Genomic DNA, 26,595 nt, shown 5'->3' on the forward strand with positions numbered 1-26,595 from the left:
ACGTACCTTCCTTGCCATGCAGGTACCAACAGGCGTGCTGGGATTTACCCTCAAACAAGATGCATGCTTGGAGAGAGCGAGCCAAGTGGAGGAAACGAGGATGCTCTAGGGACCAGCCCCACGGCAAAGGGGCCAAAGCCCAGGTGCAGGAGTGAGAAGCCGTCCAAGCCAACAATGTAGACGAAACAGACTGCTGTACGGCCCGGCTCTAGCTAACGGTAGCGGTGTGTCCCCCCAGAACAAGCTCGATTGCACGACTCTCACATCACGTTTTTTTCCAGAATCCATCGGGACGGTGGACCAATAGCGGCATGGGCCGAGTCGATGCAACCTCATCCCTTGGGCGTGGCTCGCCGTCTTTCCTCGCATCACACGACAGCGGCTGTGGTATGGCATGCAATCAAGGCCTTGTTTGTACAACAGGAAGACGAGGTCACAGGGAGACGGGGTCAGGCAACGGGGATGATGACGCTTTCGGTTCACCATGCGGGACTATACCTCTGGCGATAAGCATTCTGGAGGCAATAAGGTGAGAGGTTAGCAGAGAACGGATGAAAATTCAAATAGAGTGTCCTCGATCCGATGTCGTCAAATGTGTCACTTCATGGGGGTCCAGCTGGGATGAGGCCCTGAACACCTTTTGGCCCTGTGCTCGCGTCGTTGAGGAGAAACGGGAGCGCCAGGCGATCAAAATTGGAACAAATGCTCACTGTCTGGCATTTCACTGGCACGTTTGATCCCTCGGCGGGTCCAGCTAAGCGGATGGGGCGGCACCAAGACCGGTAGTTTCTGGCTCCTCTCCCCCGTCACTCTACTCCACACCATCTGCACCACACACCCACCTCATACTACTTGGTACACTTGACACCAACAACGCACCACATTTCACCCGGCAAGCCTTGGTGGCCGGCAGTCTTCATCATAATGCTGCCTGGAAATTCTCGCCTTCGCCTCCGCTTTTGCCATCATCACCGCCATCGCACGAGTCGCGGCCCCCCTCGTTTGAGCAAACTCTGCTCTGTCGGCGCCGCCTAGACGGGTGGCTTGTCTGCAACTGACCTCCTTTGACCATGAATGTGGTCTGCGTCTATCCTGTCACCCGAGACTTGATTATATGGCCATCGTTGGCTCCAGAAGCTGCATCGTCAAACATGATGGTACTCCAATCGATGTCGTCCCCTTTTAGTTGACACAAGAACGCTTGGCAGCCTTCTGCGATTGTCGATTGTCACGACGATCCTTCCATTGTTCGGATTGGGAGCAACTTCAACGACCAAAGCCTTACTGGCAGCCGACAATATATGCGATGAACTTACACACGCGCGTCATGTCACATCGAGACCGACAGTGAAAGCATCATCTGTCCTTTTGGACGACGTCGACACCTAATCTTTGGTCTGCATACCGAGCAGAGTTCCAAGCTCACTGCAGGCTGTGCATGTCACGGTGCTCTGTGCTCCGAAAACTACGACTTCTGACCCCCTAGCACCCCGAATTAGGATCAATCGCGAGTCGAGTGTTGGTTTCTCCAGCCCGACGAGTTCGTCACCCAATGGCTTCGTCTCGGAGCCAGGTCACACAGTCTTCAGTGGCGCAACAGTAATACGACGGAAAAGACAGTCCACCAGTTTTACGCAGTCACTTCGACGTCTCAGCCCTTCATTCTATTTTCTATCCATGCGGGCTGCCGTGGCCGTCATTATGCCATATGTACTGCCCAGCTCACTGTCAGACAATGCCTTCCAGCTGATCTCGGCATTCTTTTTAATCGCCCTGGCCCAGGTCAGCGACAAACTTCAACAAACGCAGCACTGCATCCTCTGTTTGTCTTGGTGTGGCCCGGACTCAACTCAAGGATAACCTGGCAGCGAGGATGATCAGCGCAGGGGCGGTCTCGCCACGCCCCATTTCCCCACCAACAGCTCGGGAACGGCTCGGGGGCTGTTGGGTTTCGCAAATGCTGCTCACAGGAGCTCGACATCGGGACAACACGGTGCCGCCAACGTTCTACCAGCCCCGTCGCTGCCCCCGGCCCCCAACGATATGGTAGCCGGTGCGACATCCAGCCCTCGACCCCCGACCCTCGTCGGGTTCAGCGGCACACAAAACACCTTAACATGGCTGTTATCGTTGTACCGGCGTGGGTACCCACGCTTCCTTCGGGGCCAAACTGGGTCGCTAGGCACCACGGGCTCCCCACAGGTGTTTTCGGATTCCCTTTTCCTGCTGCGTGGTTTATCAATGACTGGGTAGCCGAACACTCATCGGTCTTTCAGGCGGCTCCTTGCACGACTCGTCACGCGGATTTGAGGAACAAGCTATTCAGCCCGGCTCACAGACCAGGTCCCTGTCCATCGGACCTATTCGATATTCTGCCTCGTTCTTGTGGCAAGAGTGACTACCATGTGCCACTGGGATTGTGTGTCAATCTTGGTCTGAGCTTCAATAAATCCGTTGGTTATGGTTGGTGACCACTGCCAGGGCGATCCTTGAGCAGGATTGCCGGGTTGCGTTTGACCCGGTGTCACTTCTTGGACACAGCACGCGAAGTCTTCTAGCCCCTTCGACGGATGTTTGTTACGACCTACAGCTACTTCGACTTCTTATCACCTGGTTCGATTTGGTCCCAAGGCTCTCCGGCCCAGCCAACGTCTGTTCGTTATGTCAAACGCCATTCCTTGCTCCATAACAATACCATGTGCGATGATTGCGCCGCTAGATGACAACGTCACTTATCAACGAGCATCCTCGTTCAATCTGCAGCAGCCTGTAGAGTTAATCCATCTGCCATCGTCCAGAGTATGCCGCGAGCTTGGTGTGTAGCTTGTTCAGAACGGACCGAATTTACTGATGGAGGGGTCGAGTCTCCATTCTCCCAACTGAACTAGCATTTGTGGGATTTGGCTGGAACACGAGGTATGTATGGGGTATCAGGGGCCACGTAACTGAGGCTTGCTGGCGTCTACGTGGCTGTTTTACAGGGTCTGCATGTTTCATGCTATCGAGGCGCCGCTGTGTAAGAGGCATCCCATGAGTATTACGTGCAAATCAGAGCTATATCTACGTCCTCTAGCTCCAGAAGCCCAGCGGCCAGTGACCTACCTAGGCACATCCGCTGCAGGTGTATCCGGTTCCGGGCATATTTTTCAATACAGTGGTTGATCACTGGCGGGCCCCTTTATGGCGTGCAGTTAGCTAGTATCATTCAGAAGCATTGCACGCCGGGCTTTTCCATTTGCGAGGCAAGTGAGGCCCCTCCAAAGCGCGTAGTGTGATGAGACCGATGCCATTCTCGTGCAGTGACGGTCGAGTGTTAATTGAATAGACAAACGCAGCTGATGCAGAGGATGCTGGGGTTGACGCGTTGTCGATGCTGATTTCCAGGAGTAGGTCCAGGCAACCACCACGATAAAGGAGGCGAGCATTGCTCTGTCAATCAACTCCCCAAGGTTCAGTCGCTGTCCATCAGTGCGGCCAACTCGGCCTCTTCATCCGCCGTCATGAGCCCCTCCTTCTTGTCATCGTCCGTTTTCGCCTGCTGCTCATCTTCCTCAACTGGCTCGCCAGCTTTCCGGATTTCCTCTACTGTTTCGTCGAGAGCCTGCTTGTCGAGACTCCATGTTCGAATTGTACGATCAATACTGATGCTGACTAACGTGTCCTTCTTCCCCGAGGGATCCCTCAGTACGATCAAGTCGGTGATTTCGTCAAAGTGTGCCGATATCGTGTAGACGAGGCTGCCCGACGTGCGGTCCCACACCTTGATATCCTGGCTGAACCCGCCCGTGACGACCCACGTCTCGGTGAGGACGAGGCCCTTGACGAAATCACCATGCTCAAAAGTATCCTCTGTCGTGAAGCCCTTGCCGCGGGCGAGACACTTTGCCGTGCCGTCGGCGCTCGCCGTCCACAGGTCAATCTCCTCGCTCTCCTGGTCAAATAGGACCTTGTAGACGCTCGTCTCGTGCTCGGAAATGGCACCCCCCGTCGCCAGCGCAGCATCACCAGCCGCCTCACCGCCGACCTCACCGCCAGCCACCATCTCGGCGCCGTCGAGGCGCACCCGCCAGCGGCGCACGACGGGGTCGCTGCTCGCGCTGACGACAACGAGCTCGTCGTCCGAGGACGCGACGGGGTCGACGGCAAGCGATTGCAGCGACATCATGGCGGCGGCGGGGTCCTGCAGCGCGTGCAGGCGGCGGCCGGTGGCCACGTCCCAGACGAGGATCTTCTTGTCGGCGCCGCCGCTGAGGAGGACGTCGCGGCCGCCGAGGCGCGCGGCGGCGAGCGTCTTGACGAAGTCGGCGTGGCCGGCGTAGCGCCGCTGCGGCGCGCCGGTGCGCAGGTCCCAGGACCAGATGGTCTTGTCCCAGGCGCCGGCGAAGAGGGTCGTGCCGCTGGTGGCGAGGCTCGTGACGGGCACGGCGGGACCGGCAAACTTGGCCGTGGGCTTGCGCGAGGTCAGGGAGATGCGGGCGACGCGGCCGGAGGACTCGGCCGTCAGCAGGGCGTTGGGATTCGTGGGGTCGGGTAGGACGGCGAGGACTTTGGACGGCAAGCGAATCGGGTTGCCGAATGGGTTGTCTTGCTTGAGGGCGCGCTGCTTGCGCTTCTCTTGTTGGACGCTGGGTCTGGGTTAGTGAGGAGCGCCTTGGGGAGTCAGGTTGGTGGTTCAGGGGCTCACTCACTCGGTCTCGAAGAAATTCTCCTGGTTGCTCGACTCCATGGTGCTGTTTTAGGCGGAAGCCAGTAGGGATTTGAGATCTTGGGGGTATCAATTAGAGGCTGTATCGTCAAAGAGCAGTATGACTTGAGCTCAGTACAGTGATACCAAAGCCTGGAGGTCAGTGGCAGTGTTGACTTGTTCTTTCCATGAGATTCTTGGTCATCTGCAGTGAAATGGCGGGGCAGATGGACACACTGGCAGACAGCTCCAGGCTGCCCCTCACTAAGCTCGAATCCACCTGATTGCAAGTGGGCCCAGCTGTCGTTTCCCAAACGACCCAAGACGCGCCAGATTTAATTGATTGACGCGTCAACGCGCTCCTCACATCTGTCACCCCTTGCGAATCCATGAATCTGTAGATCGGCCTGCTCCTCGACCAAGCCTCCTCAACACCATCAGGCGAGGTAGAATTCGAGCTTCGTGGCACTGCTTCTTCCGAAACCATCACAATGTCGTCCACAGCCCCGAGGGTAAGGCCACGGCCTGCCCACACCTCCGGCACAACGCGCTGCGCCTACACCCCCAACGGCTCCCGCCTCGTGACCGTTGGCTCCAACAACACCATTCGATTGTACAAGACGGGCTTTGACGGCGAACCCATCAACATCGACGAGTGCCAGGAACAGAACGTCACAGTGGCTGCTGCTGATGACTTCTTTGTCGTCGGTTCTGAAGACGGCACCGTCAGCGTCTACTCCTCGATCACTGAGACCTTTGATCGGTTCATCACCCGCACCTCGCTGCCCATACGCGACATCGCCCTCTCTCCCGACCTCAAGTGGTGCGCTGTTGCCAGTGACGAGTTGACGGTCAAGATTGTCGGCACCTTTGACCACTCGTACATTCGCACGCTGAAGGACCATGGAAGACCTGCGAAACACGTTGCCTTTGATCCCAAGGGCGGGCTCCTCGCCGTGTCCTGCACAGATGGCATCGTTTACGTCTACTCACTAACGGCAGACCAGCCAGAGCTGATACACAAGGTGGATGGCATTATTGGGTCGCTGGAGACCGACTCGGATCTCTCTTCAGAGGCTGTGTGGCATCCTGACGGACGGGCCCTGGCGCTGCCGACACCTACCCACGATATTCAGGTCGTTTCGAAGAACGACTGGGAAAAGCAGCGCGCCTTTTCCAATGGTCACCTCGGAGACGTCACTGCCCTGGCCTGGTCGCCCAACGGCGCCTTGCTAGCGACGGCCGCCAAGGACGGCAAGGTTCTCATTTGGGAGACGAAGACGCAGAGCGTCATTTCAAAAGTTCGACTACAACAATGTCATTGATCTCTCATGGCATCCCACCGACAACTTGCTGTCCTTCTCCACGTCGGAAGGCGAAATCTACATCTACCCTGACCTCATCAACGAGCAGTTCGCCTCCCTGCTCAAACTCCCTAAACAGCCCGCTCCCTTCATCCACGACCCCCTCTCCGAGATCTCCAACGCCCGCCGCCCACCACAACCTAATGGCAACACCAATGGCAACGGTGCACTCCCTTCTCGGCCCCGCCGCGACTCCCTCGGAAGCCTGGACTCATTCCTCAACGCTGATGACGACGGTCTCGGCGATGGCGACGACTTTGTCGTTGACGATGATGGGGCCGGTTATGCGGCAGGATCCAACCGCAAGCGGCCTCATGACGGCTCCGGCCCCATCGAGCACGGCGGCAAGCGACGTCAGCTTATGCAGGCCGAGTATCACGAGGCTTTTCAGCCGGGATCGACCCCATGGCGCGGCAACAGGAAGTACCTCTGTCTAAACCTCATTGGCTTCGTCTGGACCGTTGATCAGGATGGCCATAACACCGTCACGGTGGAATTCTACGACCATGAGCTCCACCGCGACTTCCACTTCACCGATACCTTCCTTTACGATAAGGCGTGCCTGAACGAGCAGGGCACGCTCTTCTCGTGCCCGCCTCTAAAGGACCAGCCAGCGACCATCTTCTACCGACCGCACGAGATGTGGACGCAGCGTCATGACTGGCGGATCCAACTGCCCAAGGACGAGCACGTTCTGGCCATGTCACTTAGTGAATCGTTTGTGACGGTGACAACGACGGCCAACTATGTAAGGGTCTACACGCTCTTTGGACTTCCGTATCGCGTCTACCGTCCCAAGAACACGCCCATGGTCACGTGCGCCAGCTGGAAGGACTACGTCCTGACAATGGGCAATGGGCCTGTCGGAGCTGATGGCTATACGAAGCTTGTCTACACCATCGAGAATGTCAAGACAGATACCATCTGCCAGAACGAAGACACAGTTGCCCTTCCCGATGGCGCAACACTCAAGAGCGTCTTCTTCTCGGACTCGGGTGTATGTCCTCATCCTAAACCTTGACGGTGGAAAACCAACTGACAATGCAACAGAACCCATGCATCTATGACTCGACAGGCACGCTCCTCACCCTCCTCCACTGGCGCAGCCCCTCCCGCGCCTCCTGGATTCCCCTCCTCGACACCAAGCTCCTGCCCCGCCTCGCCTCTGGCCGCAAGACTGAGACGTACTACCCCATTGCCGTTGCCGACGACAAATTCCACTGCATCATTCTCAAGGGCGGCGACCAGTATCCTTACTTCCCTCGGCCCCTTCTCTCCGAGTTTGACTTCTCCGTACCCCTGACTTCCACGCCCCCGAAACCCGCCCGCGCGGAAGAGTCCGACGCCGGCGACGAAGACGAGGACGCCGAAGCCGGCCCGGAATCTGAATCCCGCAAGCTTGAGCAGGCGTTTCTACTACGCACGCTCGCGGCGGCGCAACTGCGCGACGCGGCGGACGACGACACCCCCAGCGGCAGCGGCGGTCGGCACGCGCAGCGGTCTGCGCTCGCGCGCGTCGAGCTCGAGGTCGACAAGACGCTGCTGCAACTGCTTGCCATTGAGTGCCGCGAGGGCGACGAGAGGGGCATGCGCGCGCTCGAGATGGTGGAGCTCATGCGGGACCGCACGGGACGCATGGTCGATGCGGCGGTCAAGGTTGCTGAGCGGTACGGCCGGACGCTGCTTGGTGAGAAGATTCGGGAGCTGGGCGATAAGAGGGCCAACGGCATGGAGGAAGACTGGTGAGCCTGTCTGCGTGCTGGAAGAACGACGCTCGCGTGTGATCACGGTCTGGTTTGGGCGTTTTGCGAGCACAGCTGCTGCTGGGATTGGGACATCATCTTGGGCCGCTTTGTTGTTAGAATGATGGGGTCTGCACGTGTCCGCCGATGACAGCCTGGAAGATGTACACGGACATGTAATATGATCAACTTGGGAAATTCGCATCGACTGTTCAAACATTCTGCACACGCCGTTGGTCGTTGCTTGTTGACATGTAGGGTGAAGAAGGCTTGCCTGCTATCGTAACGCACATCAATGATGGTGCGCGCAAATTACAGATTGAATCTTCATCTGTACCGTGATTTTGTCTCCTCAACACGTGCCACAAGCAATGCTCCAGCCCTGTTCAGAGGGACGCTGTGGCAGACATGACAGCTGCCGGGATTCCGTCCTGTACCTTGAGTGAGACTGTAGATGCACAACAGACTGGACTTCGTCCACCAATCTGCCAAGAATTATCTGTTCCAAAGCAGCCGCGATGCTGACCCGTATGCGGAATATTTCCGAATCACTGACCGCGAAGTTGCCCATGAAGAGCGAGCACGCCACTGTCTCGACTTCCTGTACCGTCAATTGTATATTGTCCAAGAAGATTACCGATGGGTGGCCAGCAAGGATCGGTCGGCATCGTTGAGCTACGCCTCTGATTCTTAGATGTACGACAGTGAACTTGGTGGTATGGCTTTTCAACATTGTGACACAATTCACAAGGTGACTCGCCTGTTCCGACCGTGGAAATTACAACAGCTTAGAGATTCCAGCGGAATCTACCTTACAGCCTCTCGTCTAGTAAAGGTTCTGAGTGGTATTACGCGATAATCTTGAGCCTGAGCGTGGCGTTATACGAAATGACAGAAGTCTTGTCTACCAACAAATATCTCTTAGCAGTGAGCGCGTAAGGTTGGTCCGCCAGCGGCCTCTTAGCCTTGCTCTTCCCTGGGGAAAGAGGGACTACTTCGATCGCCTTCTATACAAATACAGAAGCAGGACCGTGTCTCTGGGGGGAAGACCTCCTCACAAGGACCATCCGCTGTGACTCTGCTCAAACTTTGGGTTTCGGTGGGTGCTCCAGCGCTCTCCTGGCCGTTGCCACAGCTGCCCGCGCAATCTACAGCATCGAAATCGACCAAGCACTCATCAAAGCTGCAAAACGTTCCCGCCTCACTGAAATGATGCAGGTCCTTGTCGAGGAAGGCGCAGACCCAAACGCAGTTGACGAGGACGGCAATACCGCTCTTCATTACTCAGCCAAGCGAACTGAGTCTGGCGGAGTCAAAGCAGCTCGCTTCCTGGTCTCTCAAAACAACAGCCCTATCAGACCTTTCTAAGAACGAATATGACCATTCTTCTCAACACTGTGGATGATATGAATAGCTCCACCCTCGTCAGTTTGCTGCTCAACTCTGACGCAGCATCGCATGTCGTCAATCTTAAGAGGCGAACGCTGTTTCAAACAAGAACAATGCGCTTCACAAGATCTCGTCAGCTTGAATGCATTGACAGTCAAGTCAGACATAATGGCGGGGGAAGAACCCGCCTGATCGGTCCTCCATGTTTGGAGCCTAGAGCGTGGTCACACAAACCGACATGACCAAACCGCACTTGATCTGGCTGCCATGTAGGCAATATGCCAGCCCAAGTACTACTACGTCACGAAGCTAATACAGTTTGTAGAGACAGTCTTGAGCGGGCGATGCTTCTGATGACCGCGGTGGGTGGTGGTTCTGTGAACGTTGGTGAGATATGCTTCTCGATCCTGACGCGGAAGCTGCATCAAAACGCCCAAACTGTCAAGAGAAGAGAAGATCGACGGCAAGCCGAGAGTTGTGTGCTCTATGATCGATTCTCTGCAATGGAGCCCTTGACAGCGATCTCGACAGGACCAGGAACTGGAACACGGGGCGAGGCCGACGCGATAAAGCCTCTTCGCAGACACCTCATCATTATCGACGAAGGAACTTTTGAAGGACGAGTAAATAACAGTGGCTAGAGAGGTTCATTCATAATGTACGGAATTACGAGTGTTGGCAGCGAGCTGAATATCGAGGATGCTGCCTGAGATGGCCTCATTCAGCACTTTGGCAAGCAAATGCAATCTAGCATTTCAGGACCCGGACCAGGATGGAAAGTGGGGTATCATGATGGCGTCTGGGGAAGGTTCGTATGGAACGAGCGCGGCTCGTTTTTGCTACGAACTCTTGTCAAGAAGTCCCCCTCGATAGAGACTTCGATAGTCGTGGGGTCTTGGTCTAGGTAAGGAAGAATTGTTTACACCCGTTCGATACCATTGCACCAAGAAGCAGATCATATGCTCTACAGTGAACTCATCATACAAAGATTGATGACAGGCGCAGAATGCATCAGGCTCGGTCAGGGTCGGCCCAGGGTAGAAGTGGCGAGGCTCCTGAAAGAGCCGATTTCAAACCAGCCCTAGTGAAGCCCATCCGGGGGGTGGGGGGTCCTGGCTTTGTATTGGGAGATGAAGTGCTGTCTGAGTTGTCGAATCGGATCGCGCAGGAGCATCTTCCAGAAAAAGCAGGGGGTAAGCGAGATCCGAAAACGGATAGCAATGGCACATCAATCCAACCTGATACAAAGCTACCGGCTTCTGGAAGATATTGAACACCATTACTGTACAAGCACACACACCTCCTCCCATGACCCCTACCCTAGGTAGAGCCTAGGGGACTAAAAGTCAGACTGCCAGATGAAGAAGGACTGCCGCAGCAGCGTCGAACCTGCGGCCGTCATATCGTTGGCCAGGGGTTATCGATCGGGGGGTGTCTCTTTTGATGGAGCGCGAAGAAAGCTTTCAACTAAGGAAAAGGGGGGGGGGGGCGATCTCCTGGAATTGATGAAAGGGAAAAATTCTGAAGCTTGTGCCTTTTATTTTCTTATTCCCTGGCGTGTTAAGAAATCGACAGGGGCAGGAGGATGTTTGTTCTTCCCGACGAGGATGAAACACATGGGCGTAGCAGCTGCACAACGTGCATACGGAGATCAGAGATGCTTTTGCTTCTGCCTATCTTTGGTAGTGGTCAGGGCTTTTCTTCGGTCTTCGGTTCTTCAGCCGCTCGTTCGGTCGCTCATTCGCTCGTTTACCGGTTGTACCCTTCAAGACGACCTACTTCAGACACGATTTGGCCGCATCCACCAAGATCGGTTCGTGGCGTCATCTCTGTCAACCAGCCTGTTGTGAAGCGGGGAATAGCGAGAGAGAGAGAGGGTCGGACCTTGTCCAGCTGAGGCGGCGTATCGTGCTGGGCTCGAAAGCGGTCCAATGGCTTGTTTTTGAGGTGTGGGGGGGTTCAAGTTAAGGTAAGGTACTCTACGATTCGCCCTCGCGGTAGCGTAGCGTAGCTCGCTCGCTGAGAGCCGGGACGTCGTGGCGTTAACAAGACAAGACACGACAAGTGCATGCAGCCAATAGAGGAGCTGTGGTTGATCGTGACCATCAAATCCCCCCCTTTCATCTGTTGCGCGTGAGAGCCAAGAACGACGCGTCTTGAAGGGACAGCCGTCGCGTGGGCGGGCTTGATTGCTTGCATTGAACCCTGCTGCTGAGCATATCGCTTCAGAAGGGGTCTCGGAAACCATTGACAGCACGTCAGCAGCAAGAGCCGCCACATTCAAAACAAAGAGGTCGCTCGCTTCAGAGCTCTTTTCTTTCTCCAGTCAGGCATCAAGCATCAGCTGTCCTCCAGCTGGGCGCGATTGGGGAGTCGCGGCTCTCGGCGTTGCGGGCCCTGGAGCTGAACATGATGGAGGGTGTGATTTTGAAGAAAAGGGGCCTCCTTTACCACGAGCACGCGCTAGACGACATGCGAGGATCAAGGTCTCCATCCAAGGTAGCAGTGACTGACCGACTAGACGAGACGCAGCTGCAATCATGCACCCCCAGCCGCAACGCTGCGTTTCGCAAAGTCGCAAAAAAGAGGCTGGATAGCTCGAATGCTTCTGAGCGTCAGCATGCTTTAGCATGGTTAGTGACAGGTCGTGTCTCGGCCTGGAGGGGGATGAAGAGCTTCGAAGATCGGAGGTAGCCCTTTCCGGCGATCGTAGTTCATCCAATCCAACCCACTGATACTTGAGCAGTGTCCACCACGATTATTACCCAGGCGGCCATGTCAATTCGAGTGTGAAGGGGCGCCGCGTGCCGGAAAAGCTCCCGCGGTCGGACTGGGCCAGGAGCTTGGACTCGAAGGTTTTAGCTGCTCCCCAGGAACGATGGAAGTGCGATTGATGGATTGATTGTACATGCGACGAGGACAATCCACAACACTGGAGAGAGATGGGCACGGACACGCGGCATTGTCGACAGTCTCGTCTTCCCGTTACAATGCCCCGGATCTGAGAAAAGACAGACACCGTGACGTGCTCGTTGGGTTCCAGAGATGGTTGAGCATCGATTAGATCCGTGCGCTGTCTCAACGGCCAAGGCCATCACGACTGGAGAGGTCGAGGTGGCTTATTGTTCCTAGCATCGTGCATGTCCGAGTGACATGGGGTGGATGGTAAGGAATTCCTCATCGACCATTCAGGGCTTTGACGGCGCAAGCTCGTGGGATTTCTCGAATCCACTGTGTCAAAATTACGACGATGGAAATGCACGAGTGAGACATGCTGGAAGCTGAACGTTTTTGATGGCAGGGATAGTGGAAGAAAAGCCCCAATGAATGAAGGCTGGCCGTCGTCAATTCGCCATGGAGACAGAGAGAGAGCAGGGCTGGATTGCACACAGGACCCTGTAGATATCTGTTGTACAGTACCTGTACCTACCTAGGTACTGGAGCTAGGAGGAGCCATGTCGGCTACAGATGCACGGAACTGGGAAGGGCAAGGGGCAAGCGTTTAGACGGGCAAGAAGAAGGCAGGCAAGACAACAGTCGACCAGAGGGTTCTTGCCAGGCAGGTAGATGCCTGCCTAAGGTAAGGTACCTACCCAGGCTACCGCAAGTACTTATCTAGAAGGTAAGGCTGGAGAGAAAGCACAGTCCAGCCAGCCAAAGGCGCCTTCCCCCACCTGCCTTGGTCCTTAGTGAGTGGGGCTACAGTGGACGTGTCCTACACTGGTCTGGACCCTGTCGGAGTATTGATCGAGTGTCTGATCATCCAAGGTCCGAGTGCCTAGGGGTTCTTGGGTTCTGGTCCATCGAGTCTTGGGCTGCGATGGATCTTGGATCCATGGAACCGATATTCATCACCACTTCACTAGACCGTGCCTTTCAATCGCCAGTACGATCCTCTGTCGAAAAAGAATCCGATTTGGCCACGATGGACAGGAGGCACCGGGACAGGCACAAGTGACAAGGTACCAGAGACGGGAGACGACGCTCCCCACGCGAAGACGCAAGCATGGAACGAAACGTGAGTGTCTCCAAGGCGGGCCATGAGCAAGGACTGGTCAGCATCCTCATCATCAAGATCATCATCAAGATCATCTTCACCACGGCACCAGAGCAGAACCCGTCTGTTCCCACCACGCTATTGGTACCCACGTATCCTTGTCGACAATTGTCGTGGCTGGCCGCCCATCGAATTCCCAAGTCTAAGCTTCTCGGCCCGTCAGCCATCATCAACAGCAACATTACCTCGCGCCACGCATTCCTCTCCTGACACGCGCCCTGTCGCTGGTCGAGGTGACATCCAACCACATTACGATCCGTTGCGGTCAACCCTCAGACAAGCCCGGTCATCAGACCGCCCCCGTTCCAGCCGTGAAGCATCGTCATCGATCGAACTGAAATTGGGACTCGACTTGGAGCTTGTGCTGCAGCAGTCGGAGGCTTGAAAGCTCTGGACGACTGCCGGACACCTGTCCAATCTGCCCGTACAAAGACGAGATTCTGTGCCGGGTAGGTACCTACCTGTATCTGCAAGGTCCCTGGAGCCTTGCCGAGTGGGCCTCGAAGTCAGCGTGGTAAGGCTCCCTGTTAGCACCACGAGTCTCGGTCTCTAATACACACAAGGCCGAGAATCTAATCCTAACAGAGTCAGGGCCTCCCACAGTCCCCTGCATTCTCCTTCATCACATATCCAACACAACCTAGAAGCCCCCCCTCACCCTCACCAAGGCAGTCGCGCCAGCTGCTGATCCTTCCTGCCAGTGGCTCCTGCACCTCCTATACGCTCACGGTCTCGGCGCCACACGGCGACGGTCGACTCCCGACTCAGGCCTGGTGGCCTCGAAGCCCACCCCACCAGCCAACTTCGACCCTAGCTAGCCCTCTGTCCAGGCCCCTCGATTTACCCCCCTCTTCCCCTTAGGCCTGAGGTAGACTCAGACCTTGAACGTGCCTCAACATCAGCCAGCCTGCTCGCCTTCATCCACCCGTCTCGATAACCTTTGTCCACCACCAGCCCGCCATCCATTCCGTCATATCACTGCGCACCGCCGCCCGAACGCCAGCGACCACCCATCCTCCTCGAATATTCTCGGACCAAGATCTTCGGCACGCGCCGGTATCGATCCTTCACCAAATTGTAGTTGCTGGCGTTTTCCACCTACGACGCCAGAGTTCCCCCACCTCCAGCCGCGCCATCTGCTTGTACTGCATCTTCGACCTTCCCCCAGGTACCGACAGACAGACACGCAAACAAGGCCAACCGACCGCCCGCCCGCCCGCCCGTCCGCCTGCCAGCGTCCCCTTGCCCATTCACAAGCCCTGTCCGACCGGGTTACGCGCATATCCACCAAGCCCACACACGGACCCGGCACCGAGCGCAAGCACCAAGCACTGAGCACCAAGCACACCCAGTCAGCAGCTCGTTCGGGACCCAACAGGTGCAGCCCAGCAGCAGCAGCAGAAACGCCAGTCCGTTATTAGGAGACAATTCCGTACCAGAGCCAGAGCAGCAACTCCACGGATAAAGCAACCCACTGACCTGCCATCCATCTCCACGATCTATCGTTCTTTTGCGATCTCAGATCGAACCTTTCGATTTCCAACCTTTCTGTCCTGACTCCCCACCACGCTTCTCCCCAAGCTGAAGACATGAGGTATGTGTGCACTGTCCCCTCTCTTCTCTTCTCTCCTCTCCTCTCTTCTTTTCCCCCCGAGATCCACGCCAGTCCCTGTCTCCAGAATCCGAACCCCGGTCTGGACACAGGTGGGCCATTTGCGTGTGTGCGTGGGTGTGTGCGTGTGCGCGCCCGCGGCGGCTTGTTTGCCTTGTCTCTCTTGGCCCATCCTCCCCATGCTTCCCTGAGGGGTGCCTTGCGACGCTCTGGCCTCTAGGTTGTCTTGCTTTCTCCGCCGACACTCCTCTTTCCTCTCCTCTGCGCTCTGTTGTCTTGCCTTGCTAACCTGCATGCTCGCATCGTGCAGCGCAAATGGCTGCCGCGATTGAGAGTCAGCAGGCTGTTCCTCTGCCACCCGATGGCCATGACGGTTCATCACCATCCACCACCACTCGCATCGTACCCATTCCGACTCCGACCATCCAAACATCTGCCCCCTCGCCGGGAGATCCCATGGAGATCACGACGCCTACCACCGCCGGCGGTCGATCGCCCCCCCATTCGCAAAACGGCACCAGCATCAACGGTGGAAGCAATAACAATAGCAATGGCAACGGCAGCGGCACCCCAGAATCGAGCGCGAAGAACACGTCGCCGGGCGCATCTCAACCTGCTGGCCACATGAGCTCCATGCCAGCCCCGCCGGCTGCTGCGGCGGCGGCTGTGCACCAGCCTAAGATTGTGCAGACGGCCTTCATCCACAAGCTTTACAAGTGAGAATTACGACGGTGCCATGTGGCGTGCTGGTCTGTTGTTAACACGGCTCTAGCATGCTGGAAGACCCAAGTATACAGCACTTGATATCTTGGTCACCCACGGCCGAGAGCTTCGTCATGTCTCCGTCGCCCGATTTCTCTAAAGTTCTTGCGTACGCTCTTACCAGTGTTTTCACAAGTAGACCTACGGATGGACTGACCACTGGGCTAGGCAATACTTCAAACACACCAACATCTCCTCTTTTGTGCGACAGTTGAACATGTATGGCTTCCATAAAGGTCAGTCTGCAGTCTCGCCCGGCCGCCAAGGTATTCGCATGACAACTGACGCGCAGCAACAGTGAGCGATGCATTCCACACAGGCAATCCGGATATGGCACTCTGGGAGTTTAAGCACGGCAACGGGAACTTCAAGAGAGGTGACCTCGTGGGGCTACGAGAGATCAAGCGCCGGGCGTCGCGTCACGCGCTCGTCCACCGCGACTATCCGAACACCAAGCCCAGCACTTCGCAGCCAGGTACACCTGCAGAGCCCATGCCGCCGCCACCTCCAGAAAGTGCCGAGACGAGGGGAGGCAGTGTCGAGCACGCTTTGTACGATCTGAGCATGCGCCTTCAACGAAGCGAGGAGAGTGCGCACTTCATGCACATCAAGCACCAGGCTGTCATGGAAACAATGACACGATTGCTGCAGTTCAATCAGGAACTTTCAAGAGCGGTTTTGGGTCTCGTTCCTGACCAGGGACATCCCGTTTACCGAGACGGCAGGTTACAGCGCTTCCAATGTAGAGTTGCTCCAGCGCTAACTGACTATTTCTAGTCATCAATCTGCAGTCCGAGATGCACCGTCAGGCAGACCTACTCCGGTCTGTCGACGAGCCTGAGCCGCCATTCTCTGCAAGCCGTTCGTACTTTTCCAACATTGAGAACGCTCCCGTCTCTCCACGACAGATGCCCCAAGACGACCCTAGGAGGACCAACCTGACGGTACCCTCGGCACGAGGTCAGGGGAATTTCCATCGACCGCCAATCCCCTCAAACCTGTCCATCAGCACGCAACGACGCTACAGCTCCATCGGATCAAACACTGCGCCGCAATCACCTTCTCCGCTGCGAGGAGCACCGCCACCTCCCCCGCAACCCCACCCGCTCGCGCAGGTTGCGCATTCGGAGATTGATCCGCCTCCGGGAGTCTTGCTCGTCGGCATACCTCGGCAGACATCCGGGCTCCCGGATGGCAAGGCAATCCTCCATTTCCGTCATCCGGACCGCCATCGACACATTGGCCCTCGTCACCAAACCGCATCGCGCCAGAGGATCAGCGCATCCGGGACTCACTTTCAACGTACTCATTGCAGTCCGCCTCCCAGCATCATCCGTCATCGAGGCCGGCAACACCGCCGCCGCCTTCTAACTTTCACAACGGCGGTGGAGGTGGCGTTGGTGGCGGCTCGGATTCCTTCGCTGGTTGGTCATGGAACTCGGCGAGTCGCGGTAGTCTGGCTGTTAAAGACAGCTCGCTTCCTCCCACTCGCCGCGGAAGCATGGCCCACATATTGAACCCCACGGACATCGCTGAACGTGACGATGAGGATGATGACCTCCGCGGCGACGATGACAGGAAACGCAAACGGATGCAGTGATATCGCCTCTCCGCAACCGCTTAGATACGAGCCACTTTGTCTCAAGATTGAGATGCCAGTACATCATGTGACAGTATTGACGATATCACGATGGGTTTGCTTTTAGAATCGGAGCACGTCAAGCTGGAGTCGGCCGACAGGGAACAGGGTGGAACATTAATCATTGACCTGCGCCGGGATGGCACCATCTCGGGCCGGGAAACGAATCACGAAGAGGATATTGCCAATTAATTGCCATGCCCGGCGGATGTCAGCGTCTGCCTGAGGGTTCGCCGAAACGCAAGATGCCGCCCATCAGCCTTTCGCAAACCTTCGTGGCCGGTTCAGCAGTACGTGGGCTGAGGCCATGTAGTCGCTCGCCATTCCCGACGACAGGCTTGACGGGAGATGGTGCTGGCAGTGTACAATATGTTGTCAGTGAGATGGAAGGACTTTCTCATGTACTCGTATATCACGAGGTGATGACTCCGTTGGACGAAGGAGGAGTCGACGGTTTGTAATATTTCTCGTTCCATAGTTGTTGCGCAGGAGTCACTCCTGGGGCGACAAGGAAATTCACACTGCGTGTTGATCTCCATCTGTAGCCTTCGTAGAGTGGTGTCGAATGTGTGATAGAATCGTCGGCGAGAAACTACATTTGGACTTCATGAAGTTGATCCTGAACGTAGACTAAAGGAACTGGCTATTCCGCTTCCGTCTTCGTCTTGTTCTTCGACTTTTTCTTTTTCTTCTTGCTCTGCACCCCATTGTTCATCTCAGCCACGGCTTCCGTCAACATTGGCGGCTCTGCCACGGGTTCGGCCTCGACTTCCGCAACACTGGTCGCCGTGTCCGGCTCTCCATCATCCATGCCCTGATCCCCAGCAGCGTCGCCTTCTCCCTCGTCTCGTACCTCAGCCCGCGGCACAACCCTCGCTCGCTTCCGTCGACCAACCCCGCTTCTGCCCTCGTCATCGTCGCTCTCCTCGACGACGACCCTTCTCCTGGCGTCCTGACCCCGCTGCTGTTGCTCCCTGCCTCTCTTGCCCAGCAATTTCCGTCCGAGCTCCCTCGTCGCCGCGTCCGTCTCCGTCTCGGCCTTGGACGGCCTGTATCCCAACCCTGCATTGACGGGCTCGAAGCGCAGCGCCGCGTCGTCCTCGCGCGCCGCGCGGATCTGGGCCTTTGTCAGGCCGGCGCCGGTGTTCGTCGCGGTTGAAGGGACGGAGAAGCCTGCGCTGGACGCCGCGGTGGAGGATGAGGCGGAGGGGCGCTGAAGGCTCGGGTACTTTGCGCGCATGGATGTGAGGAAGCTGGCTTGCTTGGCCGAGGCGAGGGCGATGCGGTTGTAGATTGTGTTGAAGTCGGTGGTTGTCGGTAGGGGGCCGGAGGATGGGCCTGTGTTCGTGGGAGCCATGGCTGCGGATTGATTTGGGGAACGTTGTTATGTGAGAGGTCCAGCCTCTCGAGTGGCGGAGGTACAGTCGACGACCTTGGATGTCGTTGGGTGGCGGTGTCGCCTGGTTTGGGCGTGCTTGGTGTCTGCACAACGGACTGGAAATTTTGGCGGCCTGTGATCCGATTAGAGCTGGAGATCTTATCGTTGATGGATCGTCCGCTCGGCACATGGTCTGTGCTTTCCCGTGACCCCTCCATCGGGTTCCATGTGGGGCTATTCCTCCAGTGCCGTGGAGCGCGGGGTTCGCAGTGTTGGGCCAACGGCACTCAACGAACCACTGGGCACGGCCATCATTTCCTTGTATGCGATGCCTTCAAAGGCGACTGTCCGGACTCAGTCGAAAGCCAGATACAATGACGTCTCTACGTAACTAATATTGTGATTCGTCCAGTGACATCAGCCACACCAGGGCCTGCAGCTTCATCTTAGTGCCACGTTTCACTACGAATGGCATGTGTCGCAAGCATGAGCAAGGTGAGATATTCCCAGCGACTGTCATTGGCACTTCATTTATCCTGTTTCGATTTACACTTCTCCTTTCTGGCTGAGCCTCTTTGTCGGCCTGGTCACTACGTCTCCGTATTCCGCGACGGGGAAACTGGAAATGAGTGTGCGCCTCCTTGACCTGTGACTTCGGCCATGTGTAGCTCAGGTTCATCTCGTAGTCTGGGAATGGAGTCATAGTACATCTTAGCAACTTTCCATTTGGATCGAAATTCGCCCCTTACATGCCTAGTCTTCCCGCGTGAAACCATGCCCTACAACGTTGCAACTTTGGATCAGCTTGAGAAGGTGCCACAACCGAATCGAGAGTTTCACGAGCGAGCTTGCTTGTCCTACTAACGAATTAATATATTCAAACAAGGAATATTTAGTAAGAACATAGATGCGGGTGAGGTCAGCATCGGAGAACCCAGCCTCAACTCATTGTGTGGCAAAACTCCATGTACCCCAGATGATTTTATCGCAGGGCTTCTGTGAATGATGTGAGTATATTGTAAGCCAAACAACGTGGACCTCGTGCTGTCCCTTTTTAATGCTTATCTATCAGATTTTCCGTCGACTGTTTCAGACTTTCTCCGTACGAGGGAGCTCAGGAGGGGCATGGGACGTGAGCACTGTAATTTGCCACTTGTAGGGGCTACATCTTCATTTAGTATACACGTACAGCTACTGTCTTCACGCCACGTCCATTCAGTATTCGTAGAATGCATGGCATTGACCTGATGGGCTAACATTGTTTGGAGGGTTCTGAGGTTGACTGCCTCATCTAATTGAATCTATAGGCATCGCCTTGTTTCGTGACAAAAGTTACACTTCGCATTGTCTATGCGTCTCGTGGTACACATATAGCCCGACTGACTGTTGCCCTCTACTCTGCAGCGCATTGACTTTCCATACTGCAGTCTATCGCTTCCAAAGTTACTCGTGCCCTCTATTGACGTCGAGAGTATTTTGCAGAAATACAAAGCAACACAGCCGATATCCAGACGTAAGAGGGAGTCCGAAGAAACGAAGCCCCCTGAACACTACGCTGGTGCCTCAGACTGAAGCAGTGAAGCTTGAGGTTGCTAGAGGCTAGCGGGCCTCTGTCCTTGGCGGAAGTTAAGAGATCCTTGGGCTCTGAAGAATGCACCAGAATGTGTATCGTTAGACCTGCCAACAATGCCTCAAGCTGCCTTGCTTACCGCCACGAAAGATCGGGAGCAAGTATTTACACAGGGAAGGCTACGACGCGGGGTTCAAGGCCCTGTTGAGGAATGTTGCTGCCGACGAAAAGTCCATCTTGTCTCTCACGCAGATTGCTCTTTTTACAGCGGGCGTACCGCAGCCTGGCTAGCGTGTTATCGGCATGTTGCTGGTTTATAATGATGCCTAATAGATCATGAGGACTGATGGGCTTCGCTTTGAACAATCCCTGGAAGAGGGCCATCTCGATAAGTAAGCCAGGGGATGAACGCAGCATGATACTCTAGAAGTCCCTACAAAAGGCACGGATATTTTGCACAAGTGATCTTGTGGTCGGAAAAGTTGACGGTTTCTGAACCTCAAGGTGCCTTCCATCCAGCCCCATAAATGAAGTACGGTGTCAATGCTGTGGAAGACTACTTGACTCTAATGACAACCATGTCCCAGCACATCATCGGACTCTTACCGCAAAAATCCATTCATTAAACGTTTTCAACGTGCCTGAAGCGTTTAGTAAAACCCCGGTACAAATATGATTTGAGGTGTGTACCACGATGACTGGTAGGTGCAATTAGAAGCAGATCGCAAGTTGAAGCTCTACGCACGCTCCGGGGCTGCCAGTCGTTTCTCAGCAAAGCCTATAGCTTTGATGCAGTACCTCTCTCTTAGGATCTAGTGAATAGCTGAGGCTGGAGCCAGCTTACCGGCGTGTGAGAGCTGTCATTAAGCCGTCCTAGGGGCCTGACCGTAGCAGGAAGACTGTGAACCGCATTTATAGCTAGTAAGCGCTTGTATAAGACCATCTTCATTACAGCCAAGCTATCGTTGAATTGGTCGAGTGAGGGCTCAGCTCTTGCTCTAATCGACTGACATGTGGCCATTGGAGGGGTCAGAGAGGGGATTCGAAAAGGTTCTCTTTCCGGGGGTGGGTCAGGAAGGCTTGATTTCATCGCACGGATTTCCGTAACGTCAGATCACATCGTGCCCCCCACGGAACAGCTACGTGAGCTGCGCCAACTCCAAACATACCTCGTCAACTGTTGGTGTGCATAGATGCCACAGGCGGCTAGGTTTCACTCCCTCTGCAACCCAGTGATGTAGAGCCTTGATAGTCGTGGTAACCTGCCTCGTAGATAGTTGGCCTCGTAGACAGTTGGCCAACAGGGTGTTCGTGCTATGTCGATGCTGTTGCGACTTGATCCTGAATTCGCGAGAGTCAAGGCGACCTGTTTCAGTGCCCACCGTTGACGATGCCGCACAGATAAGCTTAAGATAGACTCGCATCTGCCAGCACCAGAAATGCAGGGACACGCGATTCCCCACAAATGGCCAGCGGATCCTCCGGAGCTTGGCCATGGTGGGATGCGCCGGCCGACTTCGGATTCGGCATGTCACTGCGATAACCGGTGTTGGAAGGAAGTTTGGTTTCCACTCGGGCGTGAGCATGTGACCAATTCGCCCAATTCTATAGGCTTGTCGTAGATTGCCATTGGGGCTTTACGTATGTTTTTCGGTCGAGCTGCCCTGTTTTGAGGAGGGGCCTGGAAGGGCGCATGGAAGGGCGATGCTGCGAACAGGCAATGGCCCGCATCTTATCCAGCCTCCGGCGCCTCACCTCACCTTGGTCTGACTCTTGCCTCTCGGGATTTCGCGCTGGTATCTGGCGGTAAGACGTTTTGTTGTTGAGAAAAGCATCTCCGATGGCGGATCAGTCCTGACACCCGGACGATCATCCCAATTTCCCTCGGGCCCCCGACCCTAACGACGCATCGGCCATTTCCGCCGCCTGAAGAGGAAGGTTGACAGGGCCATGCACATCATTGCCAATCGCTGGAGCGCCATGATCTTAGCTTGCGGTCGGCACTGGTGTTTGTGGGGTGTGGGTTAAGCTGGCCGAAAAGGGGGGGGCGAGATAACGTGGGACGGCCCCAGCTTCTCACTGGCCTTCAGCTTGATGAGTCGCGGGACGAAACGACACTAGCCGCTCACAGCATCGGCACCTAAACGGCCCAACAGCCAATGAAGAGGGCATCACGCCCGGCGAGCAATGAGGGGTATCGATGGCCGGGACTGCGAATGGCCGGCGATGGTGCACCAAAACAGACTGCACTGCCGGGGGGGTGGGATGCCATCGTGCACTTGCTTCTGGCTCCGATAAGTCGGGTTTCAGGGACGAACAGGAGGGAGCATGCGACGTGCTGCAGAGCTGACTGGCCTTCCCGTTTAATGCCACCAGCTGATGCCGACCCTGGCAGGGAGGCATTATCTCGAACCGTGGCAGATCTTAGGTTCTTCGGGATCGCCCGCTATCTCGTTGAGACTGGCATGTGGTGCTACGCGCCAACTCGAACAGGCATGTCGTGTTCATCAGGCAAGCAATGACTATAAAGCGACGACGATCTCGCTCCCTCTAGTGAACATGTTCCTAGAATCAAGCCTCCAGCCTCAAGCCTCACAGTCACTCTTCGCCTCGCTCCGCCTCTCGATCAGCATCATGAAGTTCTCCTTCTCGCTCTCCGCCCTCCTTGCCGGCACTGCCGTGCTCGCGAGCCCTGTTCCCGTTCCTGCGCCTGTGAGTCTCGAACAGACCTCGACATCCCCGAAGCTTGGTCATGGGCCCCTCAGCTAATGCGAGACCTCCAGCCTGGAATCCCCAGCGCCGCTACAGCCCGGACCCAGCTTGCCGGTCTGACTGTTGCCGCTCTGGGTCCTCAGACCGGATACAGCCGTGATCTTTTCCCTCACTGGCACACTGTTTCTGGCGCTTGCAACACAAGGTACTACTTACGCCCCGCTCGTCCCACCTTTCTTGATCGTGGATCGAGGACAAGGCCTTTTGCATGAAGCTTTACTGACATTTGAACAGAGAGACGGTGCTGATCCGTGACGGTACCAACGTTGTGACGAGCTCCGCCTGCGCCTCCACCTCTGGCACCTGGGTCAGCCCCTTCGACGGTGCCAGGTGGACTGCTGCGTCCGACGTTGACATTGACCACATGGTCCCCCTGTCCAACGCCTGGAAGGTACGTGACCTAGACCCCTGTCCCGGACGAGTGACGAGGAACCTCATCTGTCTCTTCATGCTTTGCCCGCGGCGTTCTTCCCCACCCTAGAACAAGATGTGCTGACTATTCTCCAGTCTGGTGCTGCTTCTTGGACGACGGCCCGTCGTGAGGCCTTCGCCAACGATCTCACCCGCCCCCAGCTTTGGGCCGTCACCGATGACGTTAACCAGGCCAAGGGCGACAAGAGCCCCGATGCCTGGAAGCCCCCCCTGACCAGCTTCTACTGCACCTACGCCCGCAGCTGGGTCGCCGTCAAGAGCTACTGGGCCCTCACCATCACGTCGGCGGAGAAGACGGCGCTGACTTCCATGCTCAACACCTGCTAGATGTTGGTTGAGTACGTGAGAAGGGAGGACTGTTAGGGTACAAAAGCGTGGAAGTACATCGATGTTTGTTGAGCGGCTATATTTCTACTCCAATACGGGAGCATCACAGGACTGTCCTAGCTTCAATCTTCAGGGTTCCGAAGTTCCACCGCTGGTTCTTTGAGCGAATATATAGGAAAAGGCAAATTTGTACTTACACGAAAGCAATCGTATCATGAATCTTGGCAATTTCTTTTGGATCAATATTCGCGGTGAATTGGTCAAGAAAGCATCTCAGATCGTGGAGTTTTCACGACCTGTTATGCAATTTGTGATGTTGCTGGTGTAACTTTGTCAGTGTCTGATCGCGGGTTCCATCGAGTATGGTTCAAGGTAGCTGGTATCATCGCTCGGGTATGATGACGTGTTGCGCTGGATTGTTCCATTCACCTCTGGTGTCAACTCGTCGAATATTTGGATTGCCTTGCTGCGAAACTGACCAAAAGTCTAGCAGCTGTGGCAGTGGTGAAGGGAGTGGAGGCTTTGTCTCTACAGTTTCCTCTCATGTTACGCAGGTCTGGTGGAAATATAGCCGACTTCTTATACACCATTAACCTTGGATAAACACTTCTCCTCATGTTCTTTGGCTGAGCTAACCCGACGAAGTGGACGAACTTCTAAGACATCGCCATACAGTACGGGTAAAAGCTATGTGTTTTATTGCCCTGGTACCGAAATAGACTGCTTTACGCGCGCGTTTGTTAGACCAATCACAAAGCTGTACACGTCCTGATACCCTTCATTGTAGGTACGCACTATTTCATCAAGGTGACAATCATCGAAAGTCCCGGGTTTCGTCTTTATGGAGCGGGGATTGTTCGCTCGGAAGTGCACCCAAGGTTTTTCTTCTTCTTTTTTCCCCCGGAATCTCACCGGCGTTGCAGGAGCTGTCAAACAACCCCGCATCTCGGTGAAGACCTCCCAAACCACCAGTTTTGGGCAACACCTCTCGAGTGCAGTCATGACCGCCTCCCCTCCACCCACACCACCGTCAGGGCCAGTGAGGGATGACGAGCTAAGATTTCACAGCATCAATTCGCCGTGTGAATGGATTGAAGACTACCGCCCCGGTGGTTACCACCCTGTCCATCTCGGCGACATCTTCAAGGATGGCCAATACCAGGTCATCCGGAAGCTCGGCGACGGCTCCTACTCAACCGTCTGGTTGGCCCGAGACCTGAGGTACTGCAATCTCCTCCCACTAACCTGTAGATCATCATAACTCATCTTTCTTCAGCAGACGTAGATATGTCGCCATGAAGATTCTCGTTTCAGACGTATCGGCATCCACATTCGAGGTTCACATTTTGCGCCAGATCAACGACGTCGCACGAGCACAAGGGGCTCGGCATGTCACACAGCTGCTAGATGAATTCGAGCATAGCGGACCTAATGGCATCCATAAATGTCTTGTATTCGAGCCTATGGGCCCTAGTGTAAACTCGATGGTCGAAGAGCTGCCGCAATTCAACCCGCGCAAGTGGGGTATGAAAGTCCGATATCCGCCACAGATGGCCAGGAGTATCCTCAAACAGTCTCTGCAGGGCTTGGAGTTTCTTCATGGTCACGGCATCGCTCACGGGGACTTCCAACCGGGAAAAATACTCTTTGCCCTCAATAACATCGATTCGGAGCCCGAGGATGAGCTCCGTCAAAAGGAAGATGTACAAGCCATGTCGATCTCGGATACGGTACGGAGATTGGATGGTAAAGAAGACAAGTGGGCGCCTCGTTATCTTTGCGTTGGGCAGCCACTGGTCCGCTTCACCACCTATACCGAAGGCTTCAAGATCAAACTATCCGACATGGGTGGAGGTCAGTAACAGCTTTCATTTCTGTCTCGATCTTCATTGCCTTAAAAGAAGCTCATCACGCTTGACAGCATAATTTATTTACGAATCCGCCAAAAGAAGCCTCTTGTTCGCTGGGCCTCCGAGCTCCCGAGTTGATACTTGGCGGCGGACGCAACAATACCCTTGACGTTTGGAGTTTCGGCTGCCTTATCTTTGAGCTGGTTACCGGACAGCCCCTCTTCTGCATTCCAGGATCGGACTTTGAAGATGACGATCATATCCTCGCACTCACTGAAAGGCTCGGCCCCCTTCCCGATGAGCTCTTCCAACAGTGGAAAACTTCTTCATTGTACTTTACACCGGAAAGGAAGCTCTACAATTGTCAGCTCGGAGGAGTACCTCAAGGGAAACAGCCGCTTCTATTGCAACAGACATCCATGGAGGACTTGTTCGATCAGGCGGGCCCGGAAATTGATGGGGAGGAAAGCCGTCAAGTGAAGGCACTCATCCGACGGATTCTTCAGTATGACCCCATGAGAAGACCTTCGCCTACAGAAATTCTTGAGGATCCCTGGATGCGTGAGAGCGGCTCGTTCTAGTCCTACTGTATTGGAATCATACTTCCGTATTTCATGCCAGCCTCGAGATGACAAGGGCCATCATCCTAGGTAGTCCGTTTCCGGTCTCAGCACGGAACCCCGTGTGAAGCTCACAGCTTCTTCTCAACAATTTGCTGCTACCGCGGCTGTTTCACTAGCTGCCGTTGCCTCTGTTGTCTTTCTCGTTGACCGATGTATGTAGCTTTGCAAACTTTGGTATGGTTTTATACTGTTGTTATGGCTTTGACTTGCACAACCTTCTTCATCTTAGGAGGAATGTCTCGAGGCCCACAACTTGGCCGCCCGGGCACCTCCATTCTACTTACCATTTCAGAGTGCCATCGTTCAAAGAATGTGTTCTTCTCGATCTGACCTTCCGCAATGTAGTTCAGGCCTGGCCGCGCCAATAACTCATGAGCGGAGAGATAGACCTTGG

The 26,595-nt window shown here is 55.4% G+C and overlaps 7 protein-coding genes across 7 annotated transcripts; 5 read left to right on the forward strand and 2 right to left on the reverse strand.

The window, feature by feature from the left end:
- Window positions 1–3,451: 3,451 nt before the first annotated feature.
- VDBG_05545 (WD repeat-containing protein) lies at window positions 3,452–4,726 on the reverse strand (the record flags this gene model as incomplete). The annotated part of the gene is made up of 2 exons (XM_003004386.1): window positions 3,452–4,625; window positions 4,689–4,726. The coding sequence occupies 2 exons, from the start codon at window positions 4,724–4,726 to the stop codon at window positions 3,452–3,454; spliced, it is 1,212 nt and encodes a 403-aa protein (XP_003004432.1).
- A 449-nt stretch (window positions 4,727–5,175) lies between these two features.
- Window positions 5,176–7,794, forward strand: VDBG_05546 (minichromosome loss protein; the record flags this gene model as incomplete). Its single annotated transcript, XM_003004387.1, has 3 exons — window positions 5,176–6,001; window positions 6,060–7,045; window positions 7,099–7,794. 3 exons carry the CDS (start codon window positions 5,176–5,178, stop codon window positions 7,792–7,794), a joined length of 2,508 nt encoding a protein of 835 aa, XP_003004433.1.
- Window positions 7,795–14,825: 7,031 nt separating this feature from the next.
- VDBG_05547 (flocculation suppression protein) lies at window positions 14,826–16,981 on the forward strand (the record flags this gene model as incomplete). Its single annotated transcript, XM_003004388.1, has 7 exons — window positions 14,826–14,940; window positions 15,159–15,564; window positions 15,621–15,719; window positions 15,779–15,846; window positions 15,930–16,318; window positions 16,402–16,570; window positions 16,638–16,981. The coding sequence occupies 7 exons, from the start codon at window positions 14,826–14,828 to the stop codon at window positions 16,979–16,981; spliced, it is 1,590 nt and encodes a 529-aa protein (XP_003004434.1).
- A 209-nt stretch (window positions 16,982–17,190) lies between these two features.
- Window positions 17,191–17,773, forward strand: VDBG_05548 (hypothetical protein; the record flags this gene model as incomplete). The annotated part of the gene is made up of 1 exon (XM_003004389.1): window positions 17,191–17,773. The coding sequence occupies one exon, from the start codon at window positions 17,301–17,303 to the stop codon at window positions 17,439–17,441; it is 141 nt and encodes a 46-aa protein (XP_003004435.1).
- A 119-nt stretch (window positions 17,774–17,892) lies between these two features.
- VDBG_05549 (predicted protein) lies at window positions 17,893–18,606 on the reverse strand (the record flags this gene model as incomplete). Its single annotated transcript, XM_003004390.1, has 1 exon — window positions 17,893–18,606. The coding sequence occupies one exon, from the start codon at window positions 18,604–18,606 to the stop codon at window positions 17,893–17,895; it is 714 nt and encodes a 237-aa protein (XP_003004436.1).
- Window positions 18,607–22,831: 4,225 nt separating this feature from the next.
- Window positions 22,832–23,926, forward strand: VDBG_05550 (secreted protein; the record flags this gene model as incomplete). The annotated part of the gene is made up of 4 exons (XM_003004391.1): window positions 22,832–22,909; window positions 22,981–23,114; window positions 23,204–23,360; window positions 23,477–23,926. The coding sequence occupies 4 exons, from the start codon at window positions 22,832–22,834 to the stop codon at window positions 23,726–23,728; spliced, it is 621 nt and encodes a 206-aa protein (XP_003004437.1).
- Window positions 23,927–24,728: 802 nt separating this feature from the next.
- On the forward strand, window positions 24,729–26,159 carry VDBG_05551 (serine/threonine-protein kinase SKY1; the record flags this gene model as incomplete). The annotated part of the gene is made up of 3 exons (XM_003004392.1): window positions 24,729–24,949; window positions 25,005–25,582; window positions 25,678–26,159. 3 exons carry the CDS (start codon window positions 24,729–24,731, stop codon window positions 26,157–26,159), a joined length of 1,281 nt encoding a protein of 426 aa, XP_003004438.1.
- Between the last annotated feature and the right edge of the window lie 436 nt (window positions 26,160–26,595).

Source organism: Verticillium alfalfae, genomic scaffold, assembly GCF_000150825.1.
Source record: "Verticillium alfalfae VaMs.102 supercont1.6 genomic scaffold, whole genome shotgun sequence".
NCBI classification, from domain to species: domain Eukaryota; kingdom Fungi; phylum Ascomycota; class Sordariomycetes; order Glomerellales; family Plectosphaerellaceae; genus Verticillium; species Verticillium alfalfae.